The sequence below is a fragment of the Myxine glutinosa genome, chromosome 5 (genome assembly GCF_964187855.1).
Source record: "Myxine glutinosa chromosome 5, kmMyxGlut1.1, whole genome shotgun sequence".
In the NCBI taxonomy this organism is placed as follows: Eukaryota; Metazoa; Chordata; class Myxini; order Myxiniformes; family Myxinidae; genus Myxine; species Myxine glutinosa.
In genome coordinates this window covers 128,350,458-128,366,372 of record NC_136265.1, presented here as the reverse complement: position 1 = coordinate 128,366,372, position 15,915 = coordinate 128,350,458, and the positions used below count along the sequence as shown (strand labels likewise).

At 46.0% G+C, this 15,915-nt stretch overlaps 1 protein-coding gene across 6 annotated transcripts in view; it reads left to right on the top strand.

The window, feature by feature from the left end:
- Positions 1 to 15,915, top strand: part of RPGRIP1L (RPGRIP1 like) — a 114,802-nt gene that overhangs the window by 53,186 nt on the left and 45,701 nt on the right. For 3 of the 6 annotated variants that reach the window (XM_078778678.1, XM_068116276.2, XM_068116271.2), the window contains exons 7-8: positions 14,984 to 15,089; positions 15,221 to 15,546. In XM_078778678.1, coding sequence (XP_078634804.1) covers positions 14,984 to 15,089; positions 15,221 to 15,546 — 432 coding nt within the window. The remainder of the gene's footprint in view (positions 1 to 14,983; positions 15,090 to 15,220; positions 15,547 to 15,915) is intronic. The other 3 variants (XM_068116275.2, XM_068116274.2, XM_068116272.2) reach the window with 3 other exon arrangements.

The following is a 15,915-nucleotide window of genomic DNA, read 5'->3' as shown; positions in this document are numbered from 1 at the left end:
GCGAGCATCGGTGTGTTTCACGAGCATTGGTGTGTTTTGCGAGCATTGGTGTGTTTTGCGAGCATCGGTGTGTTTTACAAGCATCGGTGTGTTTTACAAGCATCGGTGTCTTTTACGAGCATTGGTGTGTTTTACGAGCATCGGTGTGTTTCACGAGCATTGGTGTGTTGTGCGAGCATCGGTGTGTTTCACGAGCATTGGTGTGTTTTGCGAGCATCGGTGTGTTTTACAAGCATCGGTGTGTTTTACAAGCATCTCTGTGTTTTCCAAGCATCGGTGTGTTTTGCGGGCATCTCTGTGTTTTACGGGCATCTCTGTGTTTTTCGAACATCGGTGTGTTTTATGAGCATTTCTGTGTTTTACGAGCATCTGTGTTTGACGAGCATCTCCGTGTTTTGCGAGCATCTCCGTGTTTTGCGAGCATCTCTGTGTTTTACGGGCATCTCTGTGTTTTACGTGCATCTCTGTGTTTTACGAGCATCGGTGTCTTTTCCGAGCATTTCTGTGTTTTTCGAGCATCTCTGTGTTTTCTGAGCATCTGTGTGTTTTACGAGCATCTGTGTTTCATGGGCATCTCTGTGTTTTGCGAGCATCTCTGTGTTTTACGAGCGGTGTGTTTTTCGAGCATCTCTGTGTTTTACGAGAGGTGTGTTTTACGAGCATCTCTGTGTTTTACGAGCATCTCTGTGTTTTATGAGCGGTGTGTTTTAGGAGAATCTCTGTGTTTTCTGAGCATCTCTGTGTTTTATGAGCATCTGTGTTTCATGGGCATCTCTGTGTTTTGCGAGCATCTCTGTGTTTTACGAGCGGTGTTTTACGAGCATCAGTGTGTTTTATGGGCATCTCTGTGTTTTACGGGCATCTCTGTGTTTTGCGCGCATCTCTGTGTTTTACGAGCATCTATGTGTTTTACGGGCATCGTTGTGTTTTACGAGCATCGGTGTGTTTTACGGGCATCGGTGTGTTTTACGAGCATCGGTGTGTTTTACGAGCATCGGTGTGTTTCACGAGCATCGGTGTGTTTCACGAGCATTGGTGTGTTTTGCGAGCATCTCTGTGTTTTACGAGCATCGGTGTGTTTTACGAGCATCGGTGTGTTTTACGAGCATCGGTGTGTTTTACGAGCATCGGTGTGTTTTACGAGCATCGGTGTGTTTTACGAGCATCTCTGTGTTTTACGAGCATCGGTTTGTTTTACGAGCATCTCTGTGTTTTACGAGCATGTGTGTTTTACGAGCATCTCTGTGTTTTGCGAGCATCTCTGTGTTTTACGAGCATCTCTGTGTTTTACGAGCATCTCTGTGTTTTACGAGCATCTCGGTGTTTTACGGGCATCTCTGTGTTTTACGAGCATCTCTGTGTTTTGCGAGCATCGGTGTGTTTTGTGAGCATCTCTGTGTTTTACGGGCATCTCTGTGATTTACAAGCATCGGTGTGTTTTGTGAGCATCTCTGTGTTTTACGGGCATCTCTGTGATTTACAAGCATCGGTGTGTTTTGCGAGCATCTGTGTTTTACGGGCATCTCTGTGTTTTACAAGCATCGCTGTGTTTTGCGAGCATCTCTGTGTTTTGCGAGCATCTCTGTGTTTTACGGGCATCTCTGTGTTTTACGAGCATCTCTGTGTTTTGCGAGCATCGGTGTGTTTTGCGAGCATCTCTGTGTTTTACGGGCATCTCTGTGTTTTACCAGCATCGGTGTGTTTTGTGAGCATATCTGTGTTTTACGAGCATCTCTGTGTTTTACGGGCATCTCTGTGATTTACAAGCATTGGTGTGTTTTGCGAGCATCTGTGTTTTACGGGCATCTCTGTTTTTCGAACATCTCTGTGTTTTGCGAGCATCTCTGTGTTTTACAAGCATCTCTGTGTTTTGCGAGCATCTCTGTGTTTTACGAGCATCGGTGTGTTTTACGAGCATCGGTGTGTTTTACGAGCATCAGTGTGTTTTGCGAGCATCGGTGTGTTTCACGAGCATTGGTGTGTTTTGCGAGCATCGGTGTGTTTTACAAGCATCGGTGTGTTTTACAAGCATCGGTGTGTTTTACAAGCATCGGTGTGTTTTGCGAGCATCTCTGTGTTTTACGGGCATCTCTGTGTTTTCCAAGCATCGGTGTGTTTTGCGGGCATCTCTGTGTTTTACGGGCATCTCTGTGTTTTTCGAACATCTCTGTGTTTTACGAGCATGTCTGTGTTTTACAAGCATCTCTGTGATTTGCGAGCATCTCTGTGTTTTACGAGCATCGGTGTGTTTTATGAGCATTTCTGTGTTTTACGAGCATCTGTGTTTTACGAGCATCTGTGTTTTACGAGCATCTCTGTGTTTTACGACCATCTCCGTGTTTTGCGAGCATCTCTATGTTTTACGAGCATCGGTGTGTTTTACGGGCATCTCTGTGTTTTCGGGCATCTCTGTGTTTTACGACCATCTCCATGTTTTGCGAGCATCTCTATATTTTACGAGCATCGGTGTGTTTCACGAGCATCGGTGTGTTTCGCGAGCATCGGTGTGTTTTACAAGCATCGGTGTGTTTTGCGAACATCTCTGTGTTTTACGGGCATCTCTGTGTTTTACAAGCATTGGTGTGTTTTGCGGGCATCTCTGTGTTTTACGGGCATCTCTGTGTTTTACGGGCATCTCTGTGTTTTTCGAACATCTCTGTGATTTGCGAGCATCTCTGTGTTTTACGAGCATCGGTGTGTTTTATGAGCATTCCTGTGTTTTACGAGCATTTCTGTGTTTTACGAGCATTTCTGTGTTTTACGAGCATCGGTGTGTTTTACGAGCATCTGTGTTTTACGAGCAGCTCTGTGTTTTACGACCATCTCCGTGTTTTGCGAGCATCTTAATGTTTTGCGAGCATCTCTATGTTTTACGGGCATCTCTGTGTTTTACGAGCATCTCTGTGTTTTACGAGCATCTCTGTGTTTTACGAGCATCTCTGTGTTTTACGTGTATCTCTGTGTTTTACGAGAATCGGTGTCTTTTCCGAGCATCTTTTTTTTTTTTTTTTTTTTGTTTTGTTTTGTATACAATATCGAGGCTCGTGAAAGAGCGAACATTAATCACATGAACACACAGAAAGACAAACCGACACATAAAACATATAACATAGGGAGCGGTAGACAAGATGGGGAGAGAGGGGGAAGGACACAAACACAACATTTGAGAGCAGGGACCGAGAGACATGGAGAGATCTGAGAGAGGGCGAGGGCTTTGGGGGGGGGGGGGGCGTGGGAAGGGGGCAGTGGGAGAGGTATAAAACATATGGACACTGCCAGGACTTCCAGGAAAGAAGTTGGAATTTCAAACAAGGTGGATCTGGGGTGAATTAGCGGGGGTAGAAAAGATCAAGGTTTTGGATGGGGGAAGATAAGAGATGGTGGTGAACAGCTGTTTTAAAGACCTGGAGGGAGGAGTGGGATTGAAGGGAGTGAGGGAGTTTGTTCCAGAGGCGGGAGAAAAGAGGAATGAAAGAGTGAAGGTGAGCGGAGAGCCGAGATTTCGGCAGTTTAACCATCAGAGGGTTGCTGGCAGATCTTGTGCGACCTGTAGGAATATTTGGGGGACAGAGCACAGAGAGAGCTGGGGGTGCAAGGCCGGAGAGGAGTCGGTAGAAGACAGAAAGACCACCTACCTGCCTGCGGTGAGTGAGTGAAAGGCCCTCAGAGATAGCTTCATCGCGGGAGATTCCAATAATTCTGAAAGCTTTGGTTTCAACAGCGTGAAGCCGAGCTAGGTGTGAGGCAGGAGCACCGGCCCATAGGGGAGAACAGTATTCCATTGAGCTGCGGATGAAAGCCTTGTATGTGGTGAGGAGCTCAGGTGTGCCGAGGAAGGACTTCGCACGACGGAGGATGCCCAGTCGGCGACTGGCTTTGGAGGCCAGCTTGGAAATGTGGTTTTCCCAAGAAAGATCATGGCAGATAGTGAGACCCAAAATCTTGAGCGACAGAACTTCTTGGAGAGGATTGTTGAGAAAGTAGATGGGAGGGTTGTCCAGTCGATCTTTTCGGAGAGACATAGTAAGAGTGTGAGATTTGTCAGGATTGAAAGACATGTTCCACTTGTTTGACCAGTCTGTGATTTTGTCCAGGTCTTCAGAGAGTGAGGAGGCAGCAGACTGCCGATCTGAGGGAAGAGGAATGGAGCGGCAGAGAGTGGAGTCATCAGCAAAGAGATAGAGAGGATTTTCGAGAGAGTCAGAGAGATCATTGATGAAGACCAGAAAAAGCACGGGGCCCAGAACACTGCCTTGGGGAACTCCAGCCTGAACAGGAAGAGGAGATGAGAGAAACCCATTCAGGGCCACACGTTGACGACGACTAGAGAGGAAGTCCGCCAGCCATGCGTGGAGATTTCCATGGATACCAAAGGAGGAGAGTTTGGTGAGCAGAGCGGGGTGCCAGACCGTGTCGAAGGCACGTGATATGTCGAGGGAGACAGCTCTAATTTCCTGTTTGGCATTGAGGACCTCCATCCATTGTTGAGACAGCAGAAGCAGCATGTCCAGAGTAGAGTGACCTGGTCTGAAACCAAATTGATGATCAGAGATCAAGCCATTGGAGAAGAGGAAAGATTTCATATCAGAAGCAATGATGGATTCCATGACTTTGCTGACAATTGGGAGAAGGCTGATTGGTCTGTAGTTGCTAGGATCTGTTTTTGCACCTTTTTTGTGCAAAGCGGTGATGTTGGCTGATTTCCAAGCAGATGGCAGTTGACCTTGAGCAAAAGAGAGGGTGAAGAGAACAGAGAGAGGGTGAGATAGAGCAGCAGAGCAGGATTTTAGGACCCGTGGGCTGATGCCGTCGGGTCCAGTTGCAGAATCAGAGTCGAGGGTTGACAGAAACTTTTCCACCTTGTCAGGAGGAAAGGACACGGAGTCCAGGAGCAGCAGGGTACGACTGGGTATGGTGGGTACAGAGAGGGATGGGTTTGGGACACAAGATTTAGAGGCAAACACAGAGTTGAGGCATTCAGCTTTTTCACGTGCGGAGTCAGCTGTGTAGCCGTTTGAGGTAAGGGAGGGGATGGAGGGGGAACAAACACCAGAAACGGATTTGACCAGACGCCACCAGGATTTGGAAGAGGGAGACAGATAAGAGAGTTCGGTCTTGAGAACGGAGAGATATTGTTTCCTGGCTCTCCTGAGGGTGGACACACACTTGTTTCGGGCTTTGTGAAAGGAAATGAGATTTCCTTCCGTTGGATTTGCTTTCCAGGAGACGAAGGCAAGTTGTTTCTGGGCAACAGCCTCACCACAAGATTCCGTGTACCATGGACGGGAGGAAGGGTATGACAACTGAAGACGAGATGGGATAAATCTGTGCATGAGAGAGAGCAATTTACTTTGGAAGAATTCCCAGGATGAGTTGATGTCAGAGGTGGTAGAGATGGGAGACCAGTCCAGATGATTGATGGCTGCTTGAAGACCGTGCCAGTTGGCCTGAGTGAAATGCCAGACTCGTCGACGCTGAGCAGGCTCCCTGAGGATGGTCAGAGAGATGTCCACTTTAACAAGGACATGATCAGATGATCCGATCGGAGCAGAAGAAGAGCAGCAGACATTTTCAGGGAAGTTAGTCATAACCAAGTCCAGAAGAGAAGATGTTCCGTTGACTGAGATCCGGGTCGGGAAATTGACAGATTGTGTCAGTCCCAGTGAGTCGCAGAAGTCCTTTGCTGAGGAGCCATGGCTGGTGAGAGAGGTACCCACACCCAGCCAACTGGCATGATGACAGTTGAAATCACCACATATGAGGAAGAGAGAGTTGGGATGAGTAGATAGAAGTTGGTCCATATCATCAGACAGCGAGATGTAGATGGAGTCATCACTGTTTGGTGGACGGTACAACACACATATGAACAAGAGGTGGGAGCGAAGGGGAAGCCGTAGCCAGAGGTATTCCTGGGGGTGAGGTGGAGAGAGTGCAGTGCAGGGCGAGTGAGGAAGAGAGTTTTTGATAAAGATAGCAACCCCGCCTCCAGGACGAGGCTCAGGTCTATCATACCGGAGGAGGGAGTAGCCCGGGAGAGATACTATGGAATCAGAGACATCATAAAGGAGGAAAGTTTCTGTTAAGCAGATCACGTCTGGTTTGACAGAAGCAACCTGTATGGAGAGATCAGTTAAGTTTGAACGAAGGCCCCGGATGTTTGAGGTCCATACCGTTAATGAAGAGGAAGGGGGAGCATCAGATACAGAACAGGGGGGAGGAGGGGGAGGTTAAGATGTGGAAGAGGTGGAAGAGGTAGGGAGAGCTGTTGAAGGTGTGTCAGAGATTTCAGAATAGCTCGGAGAAAGGGAAGGATGGGGCGGACAAAAGGTTTGATGGTGATTGGGTGAGCCACAATGAGGTGTTGTTTGAGGAGGGGGAAGAGCGAGGCAGAAGGTTGGGGGAGATGGAGGTGAGAGTTTGAAGGGGGAAGAAGCGGGGAGGACGCTTTGAGGAGGGGGAGTGAGCGGGGGGAAATTGAGAAGCAATGAGGGTGGGGAGATTTGAAGGGGAGGGGTGAGGGGGGAGTTTGGGAGGGAAGGGACAAGGGGAGGGATTTGAAAGGGATGGGATATGGGGGAGATTTGGAGGGGAGGGGTGAGGCAGGAGTCTAGGAGGGGAGGGGCGAGGGGGCGTCTTGGCGGGGAGGGGTGAGGGAGTAGTTTAGGAGGGAGGGGGCAAGGGGGGAGATTTGAAAGGGATGGGTGATGGGGAAGATTTGGAGGGGAGGGGTGATGGGGAAGATTTGGAGGGGAGGGGTGATGGGGAAGATTTGGAGGGGAGGGGTTATGGGGAAGATTTGGAGGGGAGGGGTGAGATTGGATTTTTGAAAGTGTACGATTTATGGGAAACGAACATTTATTGCAAAATGAGTTTCTTGTGACCTTCGAGTTAAAAATACGTTTAAGGACGCTGGATGGAGGATGGAGTGCAGGAGAGTTTAGGGAATGTAGAACAAAGGCACTATAGGAGATGGATATTTTTTTTGGGATGAATTGATTTGGTGAGCAAGTCGAAAGCAGCCTTTTAAAGAAGAAGAAGAAAAAGGTGTTATAAAATATGACGGAATACATAACTTGAGAGGAAAGTGTAAACATTGAAGGTTAATGAGTGAAAACTATCTGGGGAAATGGGGGAGAAACACGTGGTCGAAGAACGAACGAACGAATAAGAATGAATAAACGAATGAGAACAGAGAAGGAAATGTTTTTTTTTTTTTTTTTTTTTTTTTTTTTTTTTGAGTTGAGATTTACACAAGGAAGTAGGCTATGGGTGAAAAGCCTGGGAATACAGAGAACGAAAGTTATTGGATCACAAACGACGGACCACTGAGAGAAAAACAAAGCCTCAAGGTTGTACAGTGCACACTGTACAAGGCCTTGCTCGCGACACGGCAAACAGACGATCAATTTATGAAAGATAAACACCGAGAAACAACCAAAGTTGCACACAATAACTTCACACACCGAAAGATAAATACAGTTTCGACAAAATACAATTGTGAACAGACTTAACTTCGAAAAACGTGGAGACCGTGTGGAGCTTCGAAAATCCCTGCCGCCGTCTCCAAGATCTCGCGAGATCTCTGTGTTTTACGGGCATCTCTGTGTTTTACAAGCATCGGTGTGTTTTGCGAGCATCTCTGTGTTTTGCGAGCATCTCTGTGTTTTACGGGCATCTCTGTGTTTTACGAGCATCTCTGTGTTTTGCGAGCATCGGTGTGTTTTGCGAGCATCTCTGTGTTTTACGGGCATCTCTGTGTTTTACGTGCATCTCTGTGTTTTACGAGCATCGGTGTCTTTTCCGAGCATTTCTGTGTTTTTCGAGCATCTCTGTGTTTTCTGAGCATCTGTGTGTTTTACGAGCATCTGTGTTTCATGGGCATCTCTGTGTTTTACGAGCGGTGTGTTTTTCGAGCAACTCTGTGTTTTACGAGAGGTGTGTTTTACGAGCATCTCTGTGTTTTATGAGCATCTCTGTGTTTTATGAGCGGTGTGTTTTAGGAGAATCTCTGTGTTTTCTGAGCATCTCTGTGTTTTACGAGCATCTGTGTTTCATGGGCATCTCTGTGTTTTGCGAGCATCTCTGTGTTTTACGAGCGGTGTTTTCCGAGCATCAGTGTGTTTTATGGGCATCTCTGTGTTTTACGGGCATCTCTGTGTTTTGCGCGCATCTCTGTGTTTTACGAGCATCTCTGTGTTTTACGGGCATCGTTGTGTTTTACGGGCATCGGTGTGTTTTACGAGCATCGGTGTGATTTACGAGCATCTCTCTGTTTTACGAGCATCGGTGTGTTTTACGAGCATCTCTGTGTTTTACGAACATCGGTGTGTTTTACGAGCATCAGTGTGTTTTTTGTGCATCAGTGTGTTTTACGAGCATCTCTGTGTTTTACGAGCATCGGTGTGTTTTACGAGCATCGGTGTGTTTTACGAGCATCTCTTTGTTTTACGAGCATCGGTGTGTTTTACGAGCATCGGTTTGTTTTACGAGCATCTCTGTGTTTTACCAGCATCTCTGTGTTTTACGGGCATCTCTGTGTTTTACGAGCATCTCTGTGTTTTGCGAGCATCGGTGTGTTTTGCGAGCATCTCTGTGTTTTACAGGCATCTCTGTGTTTTACAAGCATCGGTGTGTTTTGCGAGTATCTCTGTGTTTTACGAGCATCTCTGTGTTTTATGAGCATCTCTGTGTTTTACGAGCATCTCTGTGTTTTGCGAGCATCGGTGTGTTTTGCGAGCATCTCTGTGTTTTACGGGCATCTCTGTGATTTACAAGCATCGGTGTGTTTTGCGAGCATCTCTGTGTTTTATGGGCATCTCTGTGTTTTACGAGCATCTCTGTGTTTTATGAGCATCTCTGTGTTTTACGAGCATCTCTGTGTTTTGCGAGCATCGGTGTGTTTTGCGAGCATCTCTGTGTTTTACGGGCATCTCTGTGATTTACAAGCATCGGTGTGTTTTGCGAGCATCTCTGTGTTTTACAGGCATCTCTGTGTTTTACAAGCATCGGTGTGTTTTGCGAGCATCTCTGTGTTTTACGAGCATCTCTGTGTTTTATGAGCATCTCTGTGTTTTACGAGCATCTCTGTGTTTTGCGAGCATCGGTGTGTTTTGCGAGCATCTCTGTGTTTTACGGGCATCTCTGTGATTTACAAGCATCGGTGTGTTTTGCGAGCATCTCTGTGTTTTATGGGCATCTCTGTGTTTTACGAGCATCGGTGTGTTTTGCGAGCATCTCTGTGTTTTACGGGCATCTCTGTGTTTTACAAGCATCGGTGTGTTTTGCGAGCATCTCTGTTTTACGGGCATCTCTGTGTTTTTCGAACATCTCTGTGTTTTGCGAGCATCTCTGTGTTTTGCGAGCATCTCTGTGTTTTACGAGCATCGGTGTGTTTTACGAGCATCGGTGTGTTTCACGAGCATCGGTGTGTTTTGCGAGCATCGGTGTGTTTCATGAGCATCGGTGTGTTTTGCGAGCATCGGTGAGTTTTACAAGCATCGGTGTGTTTTGCGAGCATCTCTGTGTTTTACGGGCATCTCTGTGTTTTACAAGCATCGGTGTGTTTTGCGGGCATCTCTGTATTTTACGGGCATCTGTGTTTTTCGAACATCTCTGTGTTTTACGAGCATGTCTGTGTTTTACAAGCATCTCTGTGATTTGCGAGCATCTCTATGTTTTACGAGCATCGGTGTGTTTCACGAGCATTGGTGTGTTTTGCGAGCATCGGTGTGTTTTACAAGCATCGGTGTGTTTTACAAGCATCGGTGTGTTTTACAAGCATCGGTGTGTTTTGCGGGCATCTCTGTATTTTACGGGCATCTCTGTGTTTTACGGGCATCTCTGTGTTTTACAAGCATCTCTGTGATTTGCGAGCATCTCTGTGTTTTACGAGCATCGGTGTGTTTTACGAGCATTTCTGTGTTTTACGAGCATTTCTGTGTTTTACGAGCATCGGTGTGTTTTCCGAGCATCTGTGTTTTACGAGCATCTCAGTGTTTTGCGAGCATCTCTATGTTTTACGGGCATCTCTGTGTTTTGCGAGCATCTCTGTGTTTTACGTGCATCTGTGTTTTACGAGCATCGGTGTCTTTTCCGAGCATCTCTGTGTTTTACGAGCATCTCTGTGTTTTACGAGCATCTCTGTGTTGTTCGTGCATCTCTACGGTGTTTTATGAGCATCGGTGTGTTTTACGAGCATCGGTGTGTTTTACGAGCATCGGGTGTTTTACGAGCATCGGGTGTTTTACGAGCATCGGTGTGTTTTACGAGCATCGGGTGTTTTACGAGCATCGGTGTGTTTTACGAGCATCGGGTGTTTTACGAGCATCGGGTGTTTTACGAGCATCGGGTGTTTTACGAGCATCGGTGTGTTTTACGAGCATCGGTGTGTTTTATGAGCATCGGTGTGTTTTACGAGCATCGGTGTGTTTTACGAGCATCGGGTGTTTTACGAGCATCGGGTGTTTTACGAGCATCGGGTGTTTTACGAGCATCGGTGTGTTTTACGAGCATCGGTGTGTTTTACGAGCATCGGTGTGTTTTCAAGCATCTCTGTCGGTGTGTTTTACGAGCATCGGTGTGTTTTACGAGCATCGGTGTGTTTTACGAGCATCGCTGTGTTTTACGAGCATCGGTTTGTTTTACGAGCATCTCTGTGTTTTACGAGCATCTCTGTGTTTTACGAGCATCGGTGTGTTTTACGAGCATCTCTGTGTTTTGCGAGCATCTCTGTGTTTTACGAGCATCTCTGTGTTTTACGGGCATCTCTGTGTTTTACGAGCATCTCTGTGTTTTGCGAGCATTGGTGTGTTTTGCGAGCATCTCTGTGTTTTACGGGCATCTCTGTGTTTTACAAGCATCGGTGTGTTTTGTGAGCATCTCTGTTTTACGAGCATCTCTGTGTTTTACGAGCATCTCTGTGTTTTACGAGCATCTCTGTGTTTTACGAGCATCTCTGTGTTTTGCGAGCATCGGTGTGTTTTGTGAGCATCTCTGTGTTTTACGGGCATCGGTGTGTTTCACGAGCATTGGTGTGTTTTGCGAGCATCGGTGTGTTTTGCGAGCATCTCTGTGTTTTACGAGCATCGGTGTGTTTTACGAGCATCGGTGTGTTTTACGAGCATCGGTGTGTTTCACGAGCATTGGTGTGTTTTGCGAGCATCTCTGTGTTTTGCGAGCATCTCTGTGTTTTACGAGCATCGGTGTGTTTTACGAGCATCGGTGTGTTTTCCGAGCATCGGTGTGTTTTCGGAGCATCGGTGTGTTTTGCGAGCATCTCTGTGTTTTACGGGCATCTCTGTGTTTTACGGGCATCTCTGTGTTTTCCAAGCATCGGTGTGTTTTGCGGGCATCTCTGTGTTTTACGGGCATCTCTGTGTTTTTCGAACATCTCTGTGTTTTACGCATCGGTGTCTTTTCCGAGCATCTCTGTGTTTTACGAGCATCTCTGTGTTTTACGAGAGGTGTGTTTTACGAGCATCTCTGTGTTTGACGAGCATCTCTGTGTTTGACGAGCATCTCTGTGTTTTACGAGCATCTCTGTGTTTTACGAGCATCTCTGTGTTTTACGAGCATCTCTGTGTTTCATGGGCATCTCTGTGTTTTGCGAGCATCTCTGTGTTTTACGAGCGGTGTGTTTTACGAGCATCGGTGTGTTTTACGGGCATCTCTGGGTTTTACGGGCATCTCTGTGTTTTACGAGCATCTCTGTGTTTTACGGGCATCGGTGTGTTTTACGGGCATCGGTGTGTTTTGCGAGCATCGGTGTGTTTTTACAAGCATCGGTGTGTTTTGCGAGCATGTCTGTGTTTTACCGGCATCTCTGTGTTTTACAAGCATCGGTGTATTTTGCGGGCATCTCTGTGTTTTACGGGCATCTCTGTGTTTTTCGAACATCTCTGTGTTTTACGGGCATCTCTGTGTTTTTCGAACATCTCTGTGTTTTACGGGAATCTCTGTGTTTTACGAGCATCTCTGTGATTTGCGAGCATCTCTGTGTTTTACGAGCATCGGTGTGTTTTACGAGCATTCCTGTGTTTTACGAGCATTTCTGTGTTTTACGAGCATTTCTGTGTTTTACGAGCATCGGTGTTTTTCGAGCATCTCTGTGTTTTACGACCATGTCCGTGTTTTGCGAGCATCTTTATGTTTTGCGAGCATCTCTATGTTTTACGGGCATCTCTGTGTTTTGCGAGCATCTCTGTGTTTTTCGAGCATCGGTGTGTTTTACGAGCATCTCTGTGTTTTACGAGCATCTCTGTGTTTTACGAGCATCTCTGTGTTTTACGAGCATCTCTGTGTTTTACGTGCATCTCTGTGTTTTACGAGCATCGGTGTCTTTTCCGAGCATCTCTGTGTTTTTCGAGCATCTCTGTGTTTTATGAGCTGTGTGTTTTAGGAGAATCTCTGTGTTTTCTGAGCATCTCTGTGTTTTACGAGCATCTGTGTTTCATGGGCATCTCTGTGTTTTGCGAGCATCTCTGTGTTTTACGAGCGGTGTGTTTTTCGAGCATCTGTGTTTTACGAGAGGTGTGTTTTACGAGCATCTCTGTGTTTTATGAGCGGTGTGTTTTAGGAGAATCTCTGTGTTTTCTGAGCATCTCTGTGTTTTACGAGCATCTGTGTTTCATGGGCATCTCTGTGTTTTGCGAGCATCTCTGTGTTTTATGAGCGGTGTGTTTTACGAGCATCGTTGTGTTTTACGGGCATCGGTGTGTTTTACGGGCATCGGTGTGTTTTACGAGCATCGGTGTGATTTACGAGCATCTCTCTGTTTTACGAGCATCGGTGTGTTTTACGAGCATCTCTGTGTTTTACGAACATCGGTGTGTTTTACGAGCATCGGTGTGTTTTACGAGAATCGGTGTGTTTTACGAGCATCTCTGTGTTTTACGAGCATCGGTGTGTTTTACGAGCATCGGTTTGTTTTACGAGCATCTCTGTGTTTTACGAGCATCTCTGTGTTTTACGAGCATCTCTGTGTTTTACGAGCATCTCTGTGTTTTGCGAGCATCGGTGTGTTTTGCGAGCATCGGTGTGTTTTGCGAGCATCGGTGTGTTTTGCGAGCATCTCTGTGTTTTACGGGCATCTCTGTGTTTTACGAGCATCGGTGTGTTTTGCGAGCATCTCTGTGTTTTACGAGCATCTCTGTGTTTTGCGAGCATCGGTGTGTTTTGCGAGCATCTCTATGTTTTACGAGCATCTCTGTGTTTTCCAAGCATCGGTGTGTTTTGCGGGTATCGGTGTGTTTTGCGAGCATCTCTGTGTTTTACGGGCATCTCTGTGTTTTACAAGCATCGGTGTGTTTTGCGAGCATCTCTGTGTTTTACGAGCATCTCTGTGTTTTGCGAGCATCGGTGTGTTTTGCGAGCATCTCTATGTTTTACGAGCATCTCTGTGATTTACAAGCATCGGTGTGTTTTGTGAGCATCTCTGTGTTTTACGGGCATCTCTGTGTTTTACAAGCATCTCTGTGATTTGTGAGCATCTCTGTGTTTTACGATTATCGGTGTGTTTTACGAGCATTTCTGTGTTTTACGAGCATTTCTGTTTTACGAGCATTTCTGTGTTTTACGAGCATCGGTGTGTTTTACGAGCATCTGTGTTTTGCGAGCATCTCTATGTTTTACGGGCATCTCTGTGTTTTGCGAGCATCTCTGTGTTTTACGTGCATCTGTGTTTTACGAGCATCGGTGTGATTTACGAGCATCTCCGTGTTTTACGAGCATCGGTGTGTTTTACGAGCATCTCTGTGTTTTACGAGCATCGGTGTGTTTTACGAGCATCTGTGTTTTACGAGCATCGGTGTGTTTTACGAGCATCGGTGTGTTTTACGAGCATCGGTGTGTTTTACGAGCATCTCGGTGTTTTACGGGCATTGGTGTGTTTTACGAGCATCTCTGTGTTTTACGAGCATCGGTGTGTTTTATGAGCATTGGTGTGTTTTACGAGCATCGGTGTGTTTTACGAGCATCGGTGTGTTTTACGAGCATCGGTGTGTTTTACGAGCATGTCTGTGTTTTACGTGCATCGGTGTGTTTTACGAGCATCGGTGTGTTGTACGAGCATATCTGTGTTTTACGAGCATATCTGTGTTTTACGTGCATCGGTGTGTTTTGCGAGCATCGTGTATTTTACGAGCATCGGTGTATTTTCCGAGCATCGGTGTATTTTACGAGCATCGGTATGTTTTGCGTGCATCGGTGTGTTTTCCGAGCATCGGTGTGTTTTACGGGCATCGGTGTGTTTTACGAGCATGGGGGTGTTTTACGAGCATGGGGGTGTTTTACGGGAGTGTTTTTCACGAAATTGTTGTTGTTTGTGTGCTCGTGCTGTTTCCCTTTCCATATTTTCTATTCCTTCAATAAATATTACTATGATATATGATTTTGTGTGCTCCTCCCATGTCCTTCAAAGGGGTTCATGCTGTCATAGAATATAAACATTACCGTTGGAACCGCTGCATTAATACTAACAGGCCAACCTAAACTTTGATAATATTCAGCTCTCCAATGAGCTTCCATTCTGTGAAAAATATAATTTTTGATTTTTAGCATAGAGTAGTTCCGTGTCCATTTTCCAGTCTGAAATGCTGGCGTTTTGGGTTGGCCTGTTGGTCTCCCCATTTGAACCCCTGGCTCTTAGCAGTCTTGTGTCGGATTGACCACTTTGGCTTGTTGAACTCATTCTTCGTGTATTATCTCCACAGCAGCCCAATCAGGTTTCATTCGGATATTAGATCGGGTCGTTGGTGTGCTGTGAAACTTACGAAAAAACGTTGTTTTTTTTTTGTTTTTTTTGAAAACTTTTTCAACAATATACACATTTATTTATGAAATTATGAAACAAGATTGACTTTTCAACACACATCATCAAGTAGTTTGAGTCATTAAGAGTCTGTTGAGTTCTGCTTGGTAATCCATCCAAGGGTCGAGACGTGAACCCGAGGCATGGCCAGCAAACCAAAGTTTAAATCTTCTGCAGAGCATCAATGAAAGAAAATTTGGAGCTAATTCGCCTACGAAGAGAGGCGGCGGACAAGCAGTCAGCTTTAGCGGAGATACAGGCAAAGTTCTCCAAACTACACCAGGTAAGTGCATTCCGCTGCACATTTCACTTTATGACTGCTGTGTCGGTGTGTGGTAACAATGGTGTTTCCTACCCTCGCATACCTATTGAACAACGTTTTCCTGGATGTTGTCCTTTGATTAACGTTGCCAGGAGAGTGTGGTGCTGCGTGCTGCTCACGACGAGGTACTCTCCCGTCTGGAGGAAATGCGCAACGAGTTGAGAAATGAACGTTCAAGGAAGGCAGAACTTGAAGTGCAGCTTTGCACAGCAGCGACTACACAGCGTTCTGCCAATGAGGTCCCAAACGATGTTTGCTTATTTACCAGTAAGCTTTGCGTGGCTTCATCGTCTGTCTCTGTTCGTTGTCTGTACCGCTCCCCCTGTCTATTTCAGATGCGGGAGACAATGGCCGACCTGAAGAAGGAGCGAGATCTATTAAAAGATAACTACGATCGTCTTTTGCAGAGGTCCGCCTGGTACTGCCTTGCCATAACTAAATATTCTCAGGTGTCTTTTTATCACTTCAGAACCTCGTTATAAAGATGACAAATGCTGGTAATCATCTGCTGTAGTAGGTGGGGAGAGTGGGTTCCACTACAATAATTTGTACGTGGATTAGTAGGCAATATTGTCCTTCCCACTCGGCAGCTAGGGTTGCTCCCTCTTCCTTTTGATTTCGTTGGGTCTATCGGAGCCATGGGGCAAACCAATCCGGACTTGAAAGGATATAAGGGATACCTTTGGCTGATTTAGTCTTTTTCTTTTTTATTCGAATTGTTGCTTCTATGTGAGCCTTTTTATTAATAAATTAACAAAATAAATTAATCGAATCTCAGTACTGTAAT